Here is a 20,342-nt window from a genome sequence, read left to right as displayed (position 1 = left end):
CTTGTTTCACAATGAAAACCAATGCATAAAGTTAAAATTGCTACTTTTTTTTAAACTAAACATTTGTTTTTAGCAGTCAACCCTGCATGTATTTGTTCTGATACAATGGGCTCTATTTTAACCATCTAGGTGCAAAGTCTAAAGGGCATTGAGCAAAAGCATTAAGGCCGTGTCTGAATCCACTTTTGCTATTTAAAAGACTTAAAAATAAGGATTGCGCCCCGGCACATGGTCTAACAAGGTTGTGCTTATTCTTTTAATGAGTTATGGATGTGTTTTGAGCATTACCTGCATTAAACCAATCAGAGATTCATCTCCCAGTCCCTTAATGAGTCAGTTGTGTTAAAACTGAAAAAAGCCCCCCACAAGGTGAAGAAGGCATAGAGGTAGTGTGTTTTATATTTATGTAGAAAATAATATTTTTTGATATGTAAAGATATTTGTGTATTGCTGTACATCTTGTGTGTATTAAGGATTGTGTAAGCATTTGAACCTGCATAGACGCATAATGTGCTCTGCGCTGGACTTTAGACCAACTTTGACTTGGTCAATGGCTAGGTCCATTTTAGTTTTTCAAAATAGTAACGCACCAACAATGCGCCTTAACAACCTATTTTTTAGACCGGCACACCCATGAGTCCACAAAGTGGCGCAAATGGATTTGCTATTTAAACAACGTGGTGCAAAACATGAAAATTAGGGTTGTGCAACAAATTGTGTCATGCACGTCTTGCGCCGGGTGTATGATAGGGCCAGGGCTGGCGCGTCCATAGAGGCTTGCTCTGGCGCTGGATAGGGCCCAATGACTTTAAAGTCCTCATGAAATCAAAATACCTTTTTTTAGATGTTAGCATCAGTATGCTAGTCTAAATCATATCTATAAGCTAGTGTCCTCCAAAACGGTGACAAAAATCGCATTTAGAAGATATAAACATCCAAACTTTGCATATTGTCACTTCCACCTAAAAGGATCACCTATTTTTTTTGACGTCACCTCATAGCCTACTTCTGTTTAATCAGTCACAACTTTTTATCATACATTTACCTATATCACTAACTTTTAAAAGTAAAACCTTTCATGAAAAACATTTACCGTTGTCCAAAAAAGTGCAATAATGTGCCCCGGTTTCCCTTATTTACATCTACGAACATGGACACCACAAAAAAGTTAACTGGCCCACAGAAGGCTGTGTGGGTTAGCGTCGAAAAAAACACTCTATCACCAAAGTAATATTCCTCAATATGTCATCATAAATGTGTGTGTGCGCGCGCGCGTGTGTGTGTTTACCGTGTATGACCGTTCAGGTCCTCTCTCTTTCTCTCTCTCTCTCTCTCTCGGCGGTATTCCGTCCCACGCGCACCGCCGCCCACGCGAGGATTTGCGTCAAACCGGCGCGTGGGAGTGAGAGAGCAATGCAGCTTTACATCGGAATATCCCCGCACAAGAAAGAGAGAGAAAGAGAGGTAGACAGATCGAGAGAGAGAGAGACAGAAGCGATGAGCCTTCAACGCACTTTCTCTCCTGCGCGAGAGGCGGAGCGCAGCCTCGAGACACCGGCGAGCACCGGGAGCAGTCGCGCGCTCCAGCTGCGGAAAAGAGGTACGTAAAGATGATATCCTACACAATTTATGAATGCATGTATACAGGCATTTAGCTCTGGAGGGTAGACAGAGCAGATTCTGATGGTCTGAGCTGCTATGGACTTGTATAGAGAGAGTTCTGTCTGTGCGTTAGATTCACTGGTGCATGTGAGGCAATAGCTTGAGGTGATTTGCAGTTTGCATTGTGAAGAATAGTGTGATGCACTGTTGTGTTTGAAGCAGAATGAACTTGTGTGTGACATCTCTGTTTGCATTTGCATTTTAAAGTGGTGTAATGGTAAAAGAATTTGACGCTAAGTTAGGTGCCTTTGTGCACTTGAGAAAGATGCATGAACTGTGCCAAAAGGATTTCCCCTGCTGTAAAGTCGGTCTGAATCAAAATATCTGATAAATTACTTGCATGGCCAGTGTAAAACTGTCAAATGTTGCTATAAGGAACAGAAGATGGACAGGTTATTTCAATTTACAGTCATTCATTTCTGTTTGAAAGCAAAATAAGCATTGTGTTGACTACAACCTTTTGCAAATGCTAGATTTTTGGATATAGTTTGAGATTTGAATGCATTAAAAGTTTGCATACAAACATTGTTCATTGATATGACTCAGTTATATTAATCAGTGTAGATGCCAACATGAATTATGTGCTAATGAAAACGTGTACATACTGTATGAAGTTGCCTAAATAACATTTAAACCCACAACTTCTTAAGCTTTGATTTGAAATGGTACCATATGTCTATAAGCTTGTACAGTACAGTCCACTGAACACATTTATCTTAACACAATTAGGCTACATTTTCATTCCTGTCAAAAATTAAATATGGCACTATGTTACCCTGGCCAAAACCTGTCAAAATAATTAACAATTGCTTCTTAGTTAATCATCGTTTACATTAAATCTGCAGACTACTGCAACCCATGATAAGTTCCCTCCAAAGGCATTAGGCACATTCAAATCAAGACTGAAAACACATCTATTTAGCTGTGCCTTTACTGAATGAGCACTGTGCTACGTCCGACAGATCACACTATTATGTTTTTCTTTTCTTTTTCATTCTTTTATAACCTGTTTTAACACATTTTAATCTGTTTTTAATCATTTTTATTATTTGTTTTTTATTTTCGTATACTTGTCTTTTTTATTCTTGTTTATGTAAAGCACTTTGAATTGTCACTGTGTGTGAAATGGGCTATATTGATAAATTTGCCTTCCCTTGCCTTGCCAAAAGCTTTTGAAGTTGTTACTAGTAGTTTAGTACATATTGACCATAGTCAATAAATGGGTAAATGACAAAGTTGTTCTGCTAGTTTTCAAGCTTCATTAATGTCTTTGCAAATACCCTGTTTACTCCTAGTATAAAGATGCATTTTTGTCGATCCAGTCATGTGGACAATGCTATATACAATTGTAAATGGGGTCTGAAACATTTCAAGTTTTGATTGCTTGTGTGCTTGAATGTGTTCAAACTGTTACTAAGGAACACATTGATAACATTTCGGTTTGACTGGAACAATTAATAACCACAGCATTTTACATCTAATATCTTTATATACCCTTTTCCAAAGTGTTCTTTTGGATTCATATGGACATTGTGAGAATTTATTTCACAATATTAGAAAGATCAGAAAAAGCATATACGGTAGTCAACATTAGAAGTGAATCAAAAATGTTTTTCAAAATTGTCCTAGGACAAGAATGGGTGTTGTTCCGTAGTTTTAGGATAACTTTGAAAGATGATGATCCACTTAAAATGTTCACACGCCTTCCCGAAGATCCTCCCCTCAAAGAAATCAGGAAAGTTGTTGAAAGTTAACCAAGAAAATTAAAATGTGTCTTTTATGTTTAAAATACAGACAAAGTGTTTGTTTGCAAACGTTAAAGTTAGCTAGTAAAATGTTGCCTTTCAGACAAGCTTGAATTGACAGTGCCATGTTTTGTTTTTGCACATGTAGCCATGTCAGTGCTCCTGCCACGCTCCTTGGGAGAGCTTCAACTCTATCGTATCCTGCAGAAGGCAAACTTGCTCTGCTACTATGAAGCGTTCATCCAGCAGGGCGGCGACGATGTGCAGCAACTCTGCGAGGCTGGCGAGGAAGAGTTCCTCGAAATCATGGCCCTTGTTGGAATGGCAACCAAACCCCTTCATGTTCGACGACTCCAGAAGGCGCTACGGGATTGGGTAACCAACCCTTCCCTCTTCAATCAACCATTGACGTCTCTTCCCGTCTGTAGTATCCCAGTGTACAAACTCCCCGAAAGTTCCCCTGGCGTCCACAGCAATGGACAACAAAACCAGCTCGTCGTTCCTAGGGCTTTATTACCCACAAGCCCCAGTCCCGGAAGGCTGGATCTCAGCAGGGACGGGACTCCAGGTTGCTCACCGTTACAAGGTGCAAGTGAGAGTCGTTTCTGGGGAAGCGAGAGCGAGCATAGTTTATCTCCATCAGGAGCTTGTTCCCCGTGTTCACCTCATGATGCCCTCGATACTCTCGATTCGGCTGGTGTCCAATGTGTGATTGAGTGCGTAGAGCGACTCGCCCAAACATTGTCCAAGAGTAACCCTACGGAGGTCAAAGAACACATTCGTGCTAACAAGAAGCTCAGTAAGATGATCGGCCACATCTGCGAGATGAGCGACGACGATCCACAGAAGGAAGTGGAGATTCGGAAATACAGCGCCATCTATGGGCGGTTTGATTCTAAGAGGCGGGACGGACGGCAGCTTACAATGCATGAGGTTTGGCTGGTTCTTCTTCTAAATCCCGGCTCACACTGATTTTTAATAACCATTTAAAATTGTAGCTTGTCAGACTGTTGCCAAACATGTAAGCTGTAAGATCTTGGCTGTCGTAATGTCAGATAATCAAGACTCAGTAAATACAAACACACACAAGACTCATTTGGAGTTTAACGTCATCAATCCATGACCTGTTCAGTAACCTGCATTCTGAAATGATATTTTACAGTAAATATAAACAATCTGTAGTTTTAATTTTACTCGTAACATGCTTGATAATAAAACCAGGAAAAGAATAATATTTAAAAGTTTTGTTATTTCCTTGAGGTGGTTTGAAGATGATTGTGTCATTAGGTTCAGCACTCTTAATGGTTCTTGTTGAGTCTCACACTGCAAGAAGAGTCTTGCTATAGCTATAAATCTGTGAAAATTTCCAACTAACGATCAAGGACCACAGATTTTTGTCTTTAGGATTATAAGAATTTTTTAGGATTTCCAAAATTTGTCTCAGACAACCAAATTGTGACCGAAATTGCACTGTGTGAGCAAGTCTTAAGACAGAGGTGGCAAATTTGAACCTGGAAAAGGTGCAGTCCTGAAAAAACTGTCCACATGAGCATGGGTATTTTCAACACCACAGCTTTTTCTATGCAGTTTGGTCGTTCGTCTACACTTAAACACAGCATCAGGTCACTGAAAGCACTTAGCTTATCTCGAGCCCTGGGCTCCCTCCCATTAGCAGGACGAGAGGGGAGTTTGAGGTCAGATCTCGATGAACTCCCCGACTTGTTAATGGCCAATGACAGATTATAGGGATAGCTATACTGCTTACTTAAAGCTTGTCTATAGTACCAATTTGGTATGGTCAAATTACTTTTATCACATGTTTTTGGACCGTGGGAGCAAACCGGGAACTAGAGAACCCAGGGGAAACCCACACGAGCATGGGGAAAACATACAAACTCTGCACAGAAATGTTGACTGGTCCAGTAAGTACTTTTAACCAGTGGCATTCTTGCTGTGAGGAAACAGTGCTAATCACTGGGCCGCTATGTTGCCCGATCTTGAAAAAGGAGGGAGGAGTAGGGGTGGGAGGGGGGATTCTTCAAGACGAAGATACTAAAGTAAGAAACTCTGGTTATTTATAGTGAGTTAGGAATTAGCTATAGTGAGTTAGCTAATGCAGGCCCAGCCATGGACAATCATAAGTACGTGCTCCTCTCGAAATTAGTTTCTACATAAACTTCACTTAAAACTCCAGTTAGGGTGAATATTTTCAAAAACACTGCTGTCTGTGTAGATGGTGAAACCGGAGTTATTGGCTTGTCCATGGAATCATTTCCTGTGTGTGATGTCAAATTGTACACTTGGGTCCCCGTTGTTTACAAAATGCACATCTCTGTGCACCATGTTGACAGCTGAGCCAATATTAACCCTTTTTTGAAGCTTCTAATTGGCCAACATGACTTTGTTTAGGAGTATATCTCCACCTTTTGCTTTAGCATGCTCTTGACAATGGCACTTCATAGAGCGTTTTTGCATGTTCATGTGGACAATTTTTTTAAGTGAAGTTTCACAAACTAATTTCGAGAGGAGCACGTGATATGATTGACTGCAGCTGGCCACTCATCTACATTCACTAGTTAGCCAATCAGATTAACCCCAACTCACTATAAGTAGCCTAGCTAGAACTACTCTCTTATCTTCGTTTTCCGAAGAAACCCCCCATCCACCCCTTCTCCTCATTTCTTCCTTTACCACGGGAAGCTCTCGAGAACCACCTGATCTCGTACTCCCCTCATATGCTCTATGGACCAGGCGGGAGCCCTGGGCTCACCTATCTCCGAGCTCAGGGTTCTCTCCTGGGACAGCATGCCAAACCTGCTAACAGTTGTCAAACAATATCTAAGTGTGAACTCTTGGAACCATGCTTGTGTGGATGAGATTTTTAAAAATGAATGAGGAAAAACTCGGTTTACAAAAATACCCATGTACTTGTAGACATGACCTTAGACCTTGATTAGGTTGTTCATGTGAGTTTGATTATGGGTGGAGGAAAGGTTTTCAGGACTGCGGCTTTACAGGACCTGGCTACTCCTGTGCTACATTAACTTGTGATTAGCAAAACTTGTTTTATTGTAAATTACTAAGTGATCTATGTTTTCGTTGTTTTGTTTATTGTTTAGCTAACAGTGAATGAAGCATCTGCTCAGCTGTGTATGAAAGATCTATCACTGCTGACCCGAAGAGATGAACTTTTCTCACTGGCCAGGCAGATTTCTCGTGAGGTGACCTACAAGTACAGTCGCAGGAGCAGCAGGTAAAGGGCTGGTGGTCACACAACACTTTTCATTTCATTGACTTTCATTTATATGCCTGCAAATTTCACAGGGATCCAAAGTTCAAAAGTGTTGATTTGGTGAACTCTGACATATGAATTTGAATCGCTTAAAGACATGTCACCAATAGAAGTTGGGCTTTCCCTTTTTGTTGAAAAACAAAGATTTCTGAAAATCAGAAAAATTGCAAAAGAGATGCCATTTTAAGAATTAAGAATCTAAGAATTTTTTGAGTGCTCAATGTCTAGTGCATTACTAGTTTGCAATTTTTTACATATCTTTTGATTCAATAGAAGATCTGTTGTTAAAATGATTAATTAATGCTTTCCAGTTGTTGTCAATTGGTTTGTTTAAAATAGAGATGTACTGATACTAAAATTTTGTTTGATACGATAAACGATATCCTTATATTTGGAATCTGATTAATATATATATATATATATTAGGGTTGTCATGATACTGGAGTACTGGTATTCGGTACCAATCGATACTGAAGTTTTAAAAATATCCATTTCCCGCTAACATTTGAGCGCTACTGAGCACGTTCTTAAACAGTGATAATTTGCCATTGTGTTCACGTGCTCAACAGAAATGACTGATTGGCCGTGAAGGTCATTAGTTCACTGAATTCTTTACTGTTTACTGAGTGTAACCACAGATACAAGGACACTGGCGTGTTTTAAAGTCACGTCGATCAGCTGGTTTGTCTATAAGCTGACATACGAGTGATCCGCTGATGAATCACGACTTAAAAACGCTCCAGTGTACCTGCATCTGTGGTTACACTCAGTAAACAGCGGTGAGTTCGGTGAACTGATGAGCTTCACAGCCAATCACAGTCATTTCTGTTTAGCACAGTAGCGCTTAAATGTCAGCGGAAATGGATGTTTTTACTATTTCTGTATCGATTGGTACCGAATTCCAGTATCGTGCAACCCTAATATATATATATATATATATATATATATATATATATATATATATATATATATATATATATATATATATATATATATATATATATATATATATATATACACACAGACCAATATATATAAATCTTGATTCTGAACCTGATTCCAGAAACACAGCATTCATTGACTAATTCCAATATGGCCGCCGAAGCAACCTGAGCTTAAATAGTAGCTAGGCTTAAAGAGGGAGGGGCTTTCTTATCCAATCGAGTGTCTGATTGGACAAAATTTTCACACTATAAAAATCTATTCGTTGACTTTACTTTTAAACATTTGTAGTAAACGTTACCTTAAAATCTTTCAGTAAATCAACCGTGTATAATTATAAAAATTGTCAACTTACCAGTTCCGAGTTGCAGTGGGTTTACTCACTTTAAGTAAAGTCAACTTGTCCCATTGGAGTAAATGGGCTTTTTTTTAAAAGTAAAATAACTAATTGCTTTTTACAATGTATAAAACTGCACAAATAAGATGAGTTATTAATTTATTTTGTCCATTGTATAATTTTAGAGTACATTAGCATATACTTAACAAGTAAACTTGCTTAAAAGTCACAAAACATTGGGTTTTAGTTTTATTTTGGGTCATATACACTCAGAAAAAAAGATTATTTTCTAAATTTATGCTCACATTTTTAGCAATTCCACTACTTTCATTGCAATTACTTGTTTAAAGACACTGTAAACTCAAAATCCCTCTTTATTTTAGGTCCCACTGCGTTGATGAAGACGAACCCTCTCCCAAACGGATTAAATCTGAAGTAAGTTTAACTCAGCGTTCATTTGATATTCATAAACTCCACTGCTACAAACATCTTTATTTGCATGACACGCCTCAGCTTTGTAAATCGAGCTCCAGGTGGTTTCTTGGGACTTCTTTATTAGTTTTGCACTCTTGTCACGATATTTATTGCCATCCGCCTTCCCGTTGTGTCTGAATTAGCGCAGTGTTTGTGCGCTCCATCTCAAGAGAGTAATTAGTGTCATGATTCACTCCGAAATGTCGCGTTCACACAGATTTTCCCAAGAGCGGCGGTCTGCGCCTCTGGGTGAACATCTTAAAAGTAAATGAAATTGTTTTTGTATCTCTGTGGTGCCGCAAAGTCAACAAAACCACCGCAAACAAAAGTCTCAAGACGTCAAATTAAACTGAAATTCGCTTGTTTGTTTTGAAAGGAAGTTGTTTTATGGGGTTCTCTGAAATGCATAACTGACATATTATAAACATTAGTTATATGTATAATACTATATATGATGTGTATAATGATAAATTAATATTATTTTTTATTAATTGCTGTTTAGCTTTATTATATATTTTATATCTGAGGCTGTTGACCTATTAACAGATTTTTTAATCCGAGATCAAAAAAGTAAATATTATGTGAATACAAAATTACAATTTTAGCATGGAATCATGTATTTATCAATATTTACTCTACTATATCTTATACACTTACTGACCACTTTGTTAGGAACACCTGTCCAACTGCTCGTTAATGCAAATTTCTAATCAGTCAATCACATGGCAGCAACTCAATGCATTTAGGCATGTAGACATGGTCAAGACGATCTCCTGCAGTTCAAACAGACCATCAGAATGGGGAAGAAAGGTGATTTAAATGACTTTGAGCAAGGCATGGTTGCTGGTTGGTGTCTGAGTATTTCAGAAACTGCTGATCCACTGGGATTTTCACGCACAACCATCTCTAGGGTTTACAGAGAATGATCCGAAAAAAGAGAAAATATCCAGTGAGCGACAGTTCTGTGGGCGTAAATGCCTTGTTGATGCCAGAGGTCAGAGGAGAATGGCCTGACTGGTTCCAGCTGATAGAAAGGCAACAGCAATTCAAATAACCACTCGTTACAACCGAGGTATGCAGAACAGCATCTCTGAACGTGTCATGAGCATTAACATGAACACGTCCAACCTTGAGGCAGATGGGCTACAGCAGCAGAAGACCACACCGGGTGCCACTCCTGTCAGCTAAGAACAGAAAACTGAGGCTACAATTCTCACAGGCTTACCCAAATTGGACAGTAGAAGATTGGAAAAACGTTGCCTGGTTGCCTGATTTCTGCTGCAACATTCAGATGGTAGGGTCAGAATTTGGCGTCAACAACATGAAAGTATGGATCCATCCTGCGTTATTTCAACAGTTCAGGCTGCTGCTGGTGGTGTAATGGTGTTTGTAATTGTTTCTTGGCACACTTTGGGCCCATTAGTACCAATTGAGCATCATGCCAACTCCACAGCCAACCTGAGAATTGTTGCTGACCATGTCCATCACTTTATGACCACAGTGTACCCATCTTCTGATGGCTACTTCCAGCAGGATAACGCGCCATGTCATAAAGTGTCAGTAATCTGGTTTCTTGAACATGACAATGAGTTCACTGTACTCAAATGGCCTCCACAGTGACCAGACTCAATCCAATAGAGCACCTTTGGGATGTGGTGGAACGGGATATTCACATCATGGATGTGCAGCTGACAAATCTACAGCAACTGTGTGATGCTATCATGTCAAAATGGACGATAAAAACTCTATGGCAAAATGGGGTCCAACTCAATAAAGTGACCAGTGAGTGTATATTTGAGATCAAAGAGTGTTTAAATGGTTTTAATTTATAACCAAATTTATAACTAAAATATTACTAAATATGTTTTTCTGGATTGTATGCATCCAAAAGAATAAATATTTGATTAATAAACTGACATTTAAGAATAAAACACTATTTAATAAGTATTGTATTTATTATTATTATTATTATTATTATTATTATTATTATTATTATTATTATTCAGTTTTTTATTACTATCTGAATGGGCTATATTGTTTTTTTAATACTAAATTAAACAATATATATAATTTTAAATACATTTAAATAATTTAAAAAATTTGTATAAAGTAATAGTTAAGTAAATATAATAGTAATATATATATATATATATATATATATATATATATATATATATATATATATATATATTTGTATAAAAGTTAGGATTTAAAAAATCTAGACATTAATCAAGATTACACAAATAAATGCATAAATGCCATGGTTGAAATTTCTTTTCAAAACAATAAATAATCTCGATGTATATGATATAATGAACATTATTGTTTTCGGATCTCTGTCAGTCTCCTAAGTCAACAAAAGCACTGAAAACAAAACTCTCCAGCTGTCAAATTAAAGCTGGAATTAGCCGGCTTGTTTTGAACGGAAGTTGTTTTCGTGTGGTTTTCTGGATAAAGAACAGCAAACGCACAATCATTCAGGCGGAGAAGCACACAGTGGACTGAAACACATAATTGACATCATCCTGTGGGTGCTTTCTGAATTACCCACGCATTGCTGTGGCTGTCGAACGTCATACGTGGACACACACACACACACACACACGCACACACACACACATAAGTGATGACCTCAGAGGAAAATGTGGAGGTTGGAAAGGGGTGACACAAAGTGAAAAATTGGTTGAAAGGTGACAACGGCTAGTCTTTTAGAATAACAACAGAAATATTGGTGAAGATAAACAGGAGCGTTGCCATGGCAGAGAATTTGTTTTGAGAAATAATATGTGTTTCAAGTTTGCATACAAATTTAAGTAAATAAAAAGCAGCAAAGATAATTTTTCAAAGCATCTAAAATTATTAATTTATTCATATGTACATAATTTTAATTTTAAAATGCAAGAGATATTCAAATTATTATGAAATTATAATAAATGAATTGGATGAATTCATGCATCCAACACCCAATTTATTAATTATAAATAAATAAATAAATAAATAAATAAATAAATAAATAAATAAATAAAATAACATTTTTATTAAGCTTTACACTTTTGTTTTAAGCTTTATTTTTATTTTAGCTCTCACTATATAAAATATTTATTTAGGCTTTTATGCATATTATGTATTTTTAAGAACCCAGTAAGTTAATATCATTTGAATACTACATTTAATTTTTCTAATAAATTATAATTATGATATAGTTTTGAATAGTTATCATTTATTCAATTTCAGGACAGAAAGCTTCGAGAAAAAAGGACAAAATATATTTATTACTTAATAAAGAGTAATATAATAATAATTCCTAACTTAAAAATAAATTATTATAATTTTGTCTTGACCTAAAAAAGTTCATTATGTTTCATCTGTAGATTGTCTTACGTGAAGTATTTAAATGAATTCTAGTATCTGCTTGTTAAGTGTGACGGCACACGAAGCGGCTTCCGGGTCCAATTGCTCCATCAAACTGTATGGGGAGGTTCAACAAATGTTAATAATAAATGTTAACAAAGCTATATAATACTTACGAAAATCACAATCGCAACATATATATCCATGCCTAATATTTGATGGCCAGAATGAGAATTGTTTTTTCATAAATTCTTAAAATATTGGTGTTTGTGATGCAGCAAGTCCCGAGACTGATGTGTACACCATGATTTAATATAAAATTCACTTTAATGTGTGATAGGACTAAAAAGTGGTCATAAACGAATATTTTCTCAATTCAAATGAGTAGCGGCTTGGACCCAGAAACTGTATTTCGTATGTCACGACTTAACAAGCGGATTATGCAAAGAAACAACAATCAAACAATTACTCTGTGCTTGTATAAATGGCCAAAGTTTCAGATTGTAAGTGAAACCCATCCAACAAACCTTTAGCAGCATTATAGGTGTAGTTTTAGGAAAGCTCAAATGCAACACAAGTGTAAAACATGATTATTTGTGTGGTTCCTCCCTCCAGCAGCGTGACTTTCCTCCTCTGGCACTGCCGACTGCAGATGTGATGAGTCAGTTTGTGCTAACAGCTTTCTCCATTTGTGCAAATGTCATGTGTGCACTGGAGAATCAAATAAAGGAGGCATCTTGAAGAAATGAAACTTTCTTACTTCGGCTGATTGTACTGAAAGTTGTTTTTTTTTTCTTTTCCATGAGCTCATCTTTCTCTCTTTTTCTTTGAGGATGGTGTCTACGATCTTCAGGAGGCCCTTCAGGTTCTGCATTCGCGCCAGGAGACGGTCAAAGAGCAGCTCGCAGTCGCCAAATCTAAAGGAGAGGAGACCATCAGACACAGTCTACAGGTAGATCCAGAGGCCACAGACACACACTGATGTTTGCAGGATTTCTTTTGAACCATTTAGTGTTTAAAGGTTTCATTTCAACGTTTTAAAGGGATAGTTCACCTAAAAATGAATATTTATTCCGCATTTACTAGTTTGAAATGTTTTACTGTTTCTCTTTTCTATTGAATGCAAAATAAGATATTTTGAGGAATGCTAAAAGTCTGTTAGCCTTAAATGTTTGAGAGGTTTTGACCTTTTCAAAAGAACTTAGTTTGAACTTTATTTGAAAGTGCGAGCTCCTTTTAAACAACATTTGCATTGGTTTCATTTCAACAATGTTTTAAAGATATAGCTGAAGTGTTTTAAAAAGAGTTTATTTAAATGTTTGAAAACAGTGTTTGTTTGAATGTTTTAAATTTAGTTTGAAAGTTGTTTGAACATTTCGATGTCCTTTATGAATGCTTTTAAACATTTTTGAAAGCTTACAACACAATTTTGTTTGAACAAACTTTAAATCGAAGTTTAAACAATTTTGGAAATAAAAATATTCAAAGCTCTTTTTTTAAAAAGCCATTTAAAATATATCTGTTTAAAATAGATTTCATTTAAAGACTTAAGTGTTGTTTTTGAAGTCAGTTTTAAAGCAATTTAAACATCAGCGATTATCGCAAGTGAAACTCATCCCGGTGTGCACGAGGCTTAAAGGTTTGAAATGTTTTGAAACCTTTACAACAGAACTTTTGTTTGAACTTTATTTCAGTGCGATTTCCTTTTAAACAATGGGTTTGTATTGGTTTAATTTCCACAATGTTTTAAAGATGTAGCTGAATGTTTAATAAGTGTTTATTTAAAAGTTGTTTGAAAACAGTGTTTGTTTGAATGTTTTAAGTTTAGTTTGAAGGTTTGTTTAAAAGTTGTTTGAACATTTTAACATAATTTACAAATGTTTTTAAACATTTTTGAGCTTTCAATGCTATTTTGTTTAAACAGGCTATTTTTCACAATTGTTCATGAAGTTCATTTTTTTGTTTTTTAAAGCTGTTTAAAAAAAGTCTTAAGTGTTGATTGAAGTCAGTTTTAAAGTCAACAGTTAGACTAAACTGTTTTCACATTAAACCAGGAAAACATATATTATGCTTTTATGTCTGCCATTTGGCTCATCGGTCTGCATATTCACCTTGATGCACGTTGTTTAGTAACAAGGCATTAAACATAAGTGATAAATCCTCCTGGTGTGCATGAGTCTAAAACGTTTAAAATCTTTTGAAACATTTTCAACAGCATTTAGCACTAGAACTTTGTTTAAAATTGTGATTTTCTTTTTAACGTTTGTTTTGAAATGTTTGTTCTGACTAAAGCATGTTTGGAAAATATGTTAGAATTTTGGTTTAAGTACTTTAAGTTTTGAGGTTTGTTTGTAAGTTAATGCACACACTTTTAGTGCATATTTTTCATGCCCTGCTCACATTGAGTGTTTGTGTGCACAGGTACAGCTGGACTCTCTGTTGGCCAAACAGGTGGAGCTCCTGCGGGATGCAGCCGTCCAGGAGAGATTGAAATCTCTGGACTGGCGGATTCCAACAGCGGCTCTGAAATACCTCACACCCACCGCTCAGCACTGCAACAGCGGACTCTCCCATCTCTCTGGTGCATTTCCCTTACATTTGCTAGCTGCCACTTTACCGTTGTTTGTATAAGAAGTTGTGTAATTTCACCTTTCTGCTTTTTAAAATCCAGGCGAAAGACCTCTAAACTTGCGCCTATCCGATGTTCCCCTCGGTCGTCAGTTGGCCAATGAGCTCAAACGACATCATAAACACAACACAGAGGAGCGACATCAGAACCAACACAGCTCTGAAGAGAGAGTGACGGCGACCAAAGGTTAGTGCTTACACTTATGGTTAATAGCAACACCGGTGGCCATTAAATGAACTGCAGATAATGACTTTTTTCTTGCTCTCTCTTTCACAAGTTATGGGGCGTTCACACCGAATACACATTGCTTGTAAAATCAAAGACTATAGAATACACAAGACATGTCACTTATACAGTTTTAAAAGGTGAAAAGTATAATGGTCAATATGGCGAATGAAGCCCCGCCTTCTAGTACAGGAGCCAATCATTGATCACTATAAACTGACGATTCTCAGGGGGAGGGGCTCGGACCAGACGTGAGTTTCTGCAGATTTTGTGTGATTCAAACGTTTAGAAATAAATTAAAGGAGATCGTTTTCATTTTATTGGGGATTGTGAATATTAAATCTAATCGTAATTTGACGTTTCCCCATTCAGACAAAATCCCCGAGCATACTGCCGAGAGGTGTTTCAAAAACAACAGACACATAATCACTTCGGTTTCATTGCAAAATGGCTGACATGGATTTTGTTGAGGGGGTAGCTGTGCTTTATGTGATATGGAAGGCTTAAAAAAGAGCAATGGACTCAACTCTCTTCGGCCACTAGTAGAGCAAGCTCCTGATTGGTTAATTCAGCGCAAATTTCCCCCAAAGAATAGATTTTTCAACTGGATCAGTTCACGAAAATTATGCGTTAAGCGCGTCAACAACCCCAAAACAATCCATTCGCAACATGTCATTCGCTCAAATTGCGTCTTTCGCACAGCCTCAGTCAGGATAGCAGATGTCTAATTTTGTCTTTGCATTGACATAACATGTAAATCACTCATACTTAACGATTCATCCACGTCTGGTGTGAACACACCAAACATCGTTCCCAAAAATTTGGACATGCCTTTGTAGTGATACAAGTAATAAATATTGTAATAATTAAAAATACAATAAAAACGAAGTAAATAAGAGCGCGTTAAGAAAAAACAGCAAGTTAAGAAAGCATCTGTTGTTGAAATGTTGATTTTTGTACAAACGATGCCATTCAGTAGCATCATGTCAACAGGTGAGGTCATTACACTGTTTTTTGTAAGCAATTAACATGTTTATTTAGCAAAAACTACATTAATTAGCATTGTAAACTTTCCACTTGAGGCAAAATGCATACATTTTTTTCATTTTAAACAAACACTGCTCTTTTAAACTTTCTTTTCGTCATTAAATCCTGAATAAAATGTATTACATATGAAATCACGTATAAAACGTAAAAAATGTATAGATATTTTTATTATTAAAACAGTACAATAACGTCACAATAAACTTGTCGAAGAATTAACAACCCGAACAAACTGGTGTGACTTTAAAATCAAAAAATTGAAGAGGGAAATACTATTATGATAAATGTTGGCCGATAGCCAATAACGATTTAAATTTTTTCATGAAATCATTTACATTTGCAATTCAGATGTCCTCTACAATTCATCCCTCTAGCAAAGATCTTCTAATGTTGGGTGACGACTTTCAAATGGTACCAATCAAAACGCCTAATTTATCGGCTTTAATATATCGAGCTTCGCAAAATATCATTAGGTTTATATATATTAGCATAAATAAAAAATTGTAAAAAACAATTTAGATTTTTTTTATACTAGTTTCATTACTGGGCAACAGGGAAAAAATCACCACATTGGACAAGAAAAAAAATGATGATGCTGCAATAAATCGCGGCCAATGTAAATTGGTTGTGTCGATTTTATTGCGTTAATTTTATTTCGACGTACATTTGTGTCACTGTGTAAGGACCTTAATACTGTAAATCTGCTTACTTTGAAGTAATCGATTGTAAAAAGTGCTACACTTTTCACTGTACCTCCAATGCATTCTGGGATTCCTGCACATTTCGCAAAGAATACATGTGGCTGTGCCTTAAAAACTGTCCAAACCGTGGGACCTCTGAAGTCAGCGTAACGTTTTTTTTTTCCCGCCCACCTTCTGGAACAGCCTTCAAATGCTGTCTAGGTAGAGCTCTAATCTTCAAAGAAGAATCTGCTACACGATTACCACAGCTCCTGTTGGACCGTGCAACGAACTGGCACTGTTTTATCGCAGTATCACCCTGGCACATCGACACCTACAAACGCGCTCCATTAAAACCCCCCCTCAAACGCTTCAAACGTAACTTAACTTTCTTTTTGGTAATGTATGCAATCTCTGGCATGCAAATGTAGCACTTTCTCTGTGAAACTCCTACCTGCCTGCGCAAGCTGCGTTCGTGAGTAGGTGAAAAAAAGGGGGGGGCGTAAGGATTCACTCGCTTGCTTGACGTTTTCGGGTTTTTCTTCCGCCACCAATGTGGGTAGAGCCTGATGTCAATCAGTGTCATTTACTGAGCACACTGATCTCAATGAGCTGAAAAATACGCTCAATGCACTCAACTGGGCTGTTGGGTTTGAAACGGCGTAAAAAGTACCAGGCTTTATTTTGGCGTAAGCACTTGCGGCTGACTGGAATTGGCTGAAATTTGATGAAAATTCCAACATGGTGGATTTTTTTGTGGGGCACTTTTACTATTGGTGAAGTGTTTTTAAAAAGCACACAGTGCACTAAATGCATGCATTAATAAATGATATTAATAAAGCATTATAATGCAATCTCAATACATTCTTAAAAGTGTTCGGAATTTGAAGTTCTAATATGTCATTCATTTCATAGATTTTCTTAAATGTAATCAAATTTTTATTGAATTATTTTTAGGATTTTTTTATTGTACAAAGTATTGTGTGCATTAAACTTTATTATGCAAAAAATCTTAGCCTTTAATGCAAGCATATCTTCAATTCCACAAGTTTTCATATTTAATCTTGTTAACATATTTATATAAATCACTAAACATACTAATTAAATGAAAATATATTAATTAATTTCCAAATATATCCTACAATAAAGTTATTTATCATATGAAGAGATCGTTTTATAGTGCAAAGGTTTACGTCTGAGACTAATTAATCACATAAAGTATTAATAAAGTATATAATAAAGTAATAATAAAGTATTTTAAATACTAAAAATAAAGTATTTTCTTGCATCTTAAAGGTAATTTTACAATTTTATATTCTAGAACTTTTACATTTTTAAAAACATCGCCATATAATAAAACATATTTGTTTGCATTTGCTTTTTGGCACTTGTACTCTTGTTTAACATGTTTTAAAACCACAGATGAACCAAATGCATACCGATTAAAATGACAAATTAAGACATTAATAAATATATTTTTTAAAAGACTGTGCACATAAATTTGAATGAAATTCAAGGTTTATTGAACAAAAATAAAACGCAGTAGTAGTTTATAACATTTTAAACTATTTTCATAAAAATCATGCTTATTTTTCAGATTTCTCTGTTTTGCTAAATACAAAATATTATTCAGCTAAATATTTATCGTTATTTAACTTAAATAGATTGTTTGCTCATTCTGGAACTTTTATAATTTCACTTTTTTTATAATCAAAGAAATTTTAAAATAGCATGTCTTGTCTTATTTTTTTTATTTTATTGTATTTTTTGGGGTGGATAAATTAGCTAAATTTTAATTTAAAAAAATTCCAGTGAGTAATAATTTATCACCATTCAATAAAAATAAATAATAATAATTAATAAAAATTTGTAACTCTTTACAATCAAGTTCTACATTGTAAACATTAAATAAATATATAAATAAAAATAATTAAACACACTATAGACACTATAGAGACACTATAGTTAAAGACACATTAATAAATAAAAAAATATATATTATTAATATTCAGCACACGCGGATAAATCGTGCTATTTTAAATAGATGCGTAAACATTTTGAGTTTACTTGCTTTATTCTCGCGTCAAATTCACTTCACAATAGATGCGGATTCGCGTCATGAACAGGGCTTCTGTCTGCCCGGTGACTCTAGCTTCGTTGCTAAATGGCTAACATGGATTTTATTGAGAGAATAGCTGTGTTTATGTGCTTTAGGAAGGCGGAAAAACAGTGTCGATTCATTTGGCGCTGTGTCTGAGTCCACTAGATCCATTCAGAGGTGCACCCAGTTCATCAACATCTCCAGAAACTATACCTGGATGATGAAAGCTTTGAGCGGTGCTTCTGACTGAGCTGAGCCCAGTTTGATGAACTGTTGTCTGATGTCTGCAGAAGGATTTTCCACCGGGACACCAACAACAGGCGCTACATCATAAACACTCCCCTACAAGAGAAAGCTCCTGATTGGTTTATGCAGCGCGAATGTCCGCTAAAGTTTCCGCTAAAAGATTTTTCAACTCAAGCGATTTGCACATATCGAACCACAGGATGTCTATTCGCATCTTTGCATTGACTTAACATGTAAATCACTCGCGCTTGCTGCTTGATCCGCGTCTGGTGTGAACGCAGCACAATACTTCAAAACATTAAAAAAGATTAATAAATATACAATGTAGCAACTTTATTGTTAATTATTAGCTTATGTTGTTGAATGCAAATAAATTTCATTTATTTCAATCTATCTTTATTGAGGAAAATCTACGATACATTATTAAGGACTCCAAATTATATAATGTTGCCTTTTTATTTCAGAAAACGGGTCTCAAAAGGAGCTTTTGGACAAGAAGAAGATCAAATCAGAGCCAGAGGATTCCAGATAACATCCTCAACATCTTTCCCAAAGCGCCGTTTGATTGCTCAGTGAATCTAGTACCGAAACTGTGTGGCCTTACGAACTGTAAATGCCTAGAGATTAATTTATTTTGTTTGTATTTTAATTTGTACGAATTATTTTTAGTTTTAATTTTAGAACATAAAACATGAATGTCCTGCAGTCGGTGTGGACAGAGAGCTGTCTTAGAGTGTATTTGTGACTGTACATAATCTGTGTTTGCATGTCTTATTTTTATTGAAACTATTCGTTATTCAGCACTGAAGTTTCGTAGAAAACGCTTGTGTGTAGTCCTTAGATTAGTAGGTGATTTTAAGGTTAAATGATGACATTCATCTGTTCGTATTGGTTTGTCAGTGAGGATGAACGTAACGTGTACTTTGTAAAAGAAAACTGAATATGTAGAATTAGCTTTGCGTGTTTTTTGATCGCATCACTTTCGATGTTAGCACTAGAAAACAAAGTGTGTAATGTATTTGTTTCCAGCCTTATTCTCAGCATAAAACACTGTGTATATTGCTGTCGTTAAATGTTACAATGTGACAGATTGTTTGCAAAAAATGTTCGCAAACGTTTTTTATTTCGGTCTTTGTTAGTTAGCCATGCTAGTCTGTTGTGTACTAGTCTTTTTCTATGCACATTTGTCAAGTGTTTGTATCTTGTCTTTGTAAAATTGTTGTACGAATAAAACTAATCCAGAAAAGTAAAAACAAAATCGCATTTTTAAAATATAGAAACTACTTAAAATCATAGGGCTCTATTTTAATGATCTAGGCGCAAAGTCTAAAGCGCATGGCGCAAAAGCATTAAGGGCGTGTCTGAATCCACTTTCGCTGTTATGAGGATGGAAAAATACTGTCTGCACCGCCTGGTGTGTGGTCTAACAGGGTTGTGCTTGTTCTCTTAATGAGCTATGGGTAGGTCCACATGGAATCTGCTAAATTGTCCGTAGTGTATGTGTGTGAATGAGTGTGCATGGATGTTTCCTAGTGATGGGTAGCAGCTGGAAGGGCAACCGCTGTGTAAAACATATGCTGGATAAGTTGTCGGTTCATTCTGCTGTGGCGACCC

General features: G+C 36.2%; 1 protein-coding gene across 1 annotated transcript; it reads left to right on the top strand.

Moving 5' to 3' along the window:
- The first annotated feature begins 1,351 nt into the window (after positions 1–1,351).
- Positions 1,352–19,964, top strand: nab1a (NGFI-A binding protein 1a (EGR1 binding protein 1)). The gene is made up of 8 exons (XM_056448612.1): positions 1,352–1,600; positions 3,556–4,340; positions 6,527–6,660; positions 8,362–8,413; positions 12,636–12,755; positions 14,225–14,384; positions 14,475–14,618; positions 19,193–19,964. Exons 1-8 carry the CDS (start codon positions 1,414–1,416, stop codon positions 19,258–19,260), a joined length of 1,650 nt encoding a protein of 549 aa, XP_056304587.1. The 5' UTR covers positions 1,352–1,413; the 3' UTR covers positions 19,261–19,964.
- The last annotated feature ends 378 nt before the right edge of the window (positions 19,965–20,342 follow it).

This window comes from Danio aesculapii, chromosome 22 (genome assembly GCF_903798145.1).
Source record: "Danio aesculapii chromosome 22, fDanAes4.1, whole genome shotgun sequence".
NCBI classification, from domain to species: Eukaryota; Metazoa; Chordata; class Actinopteri; order Cypriniformes; family Danionidae; genus Danio; species Danio aesculapii.
The sequence above is the reverse complement of the archived record's forward strand: the minus strand, read 5'-3'. Positions and strand labels throughout refer to the sequence as shown.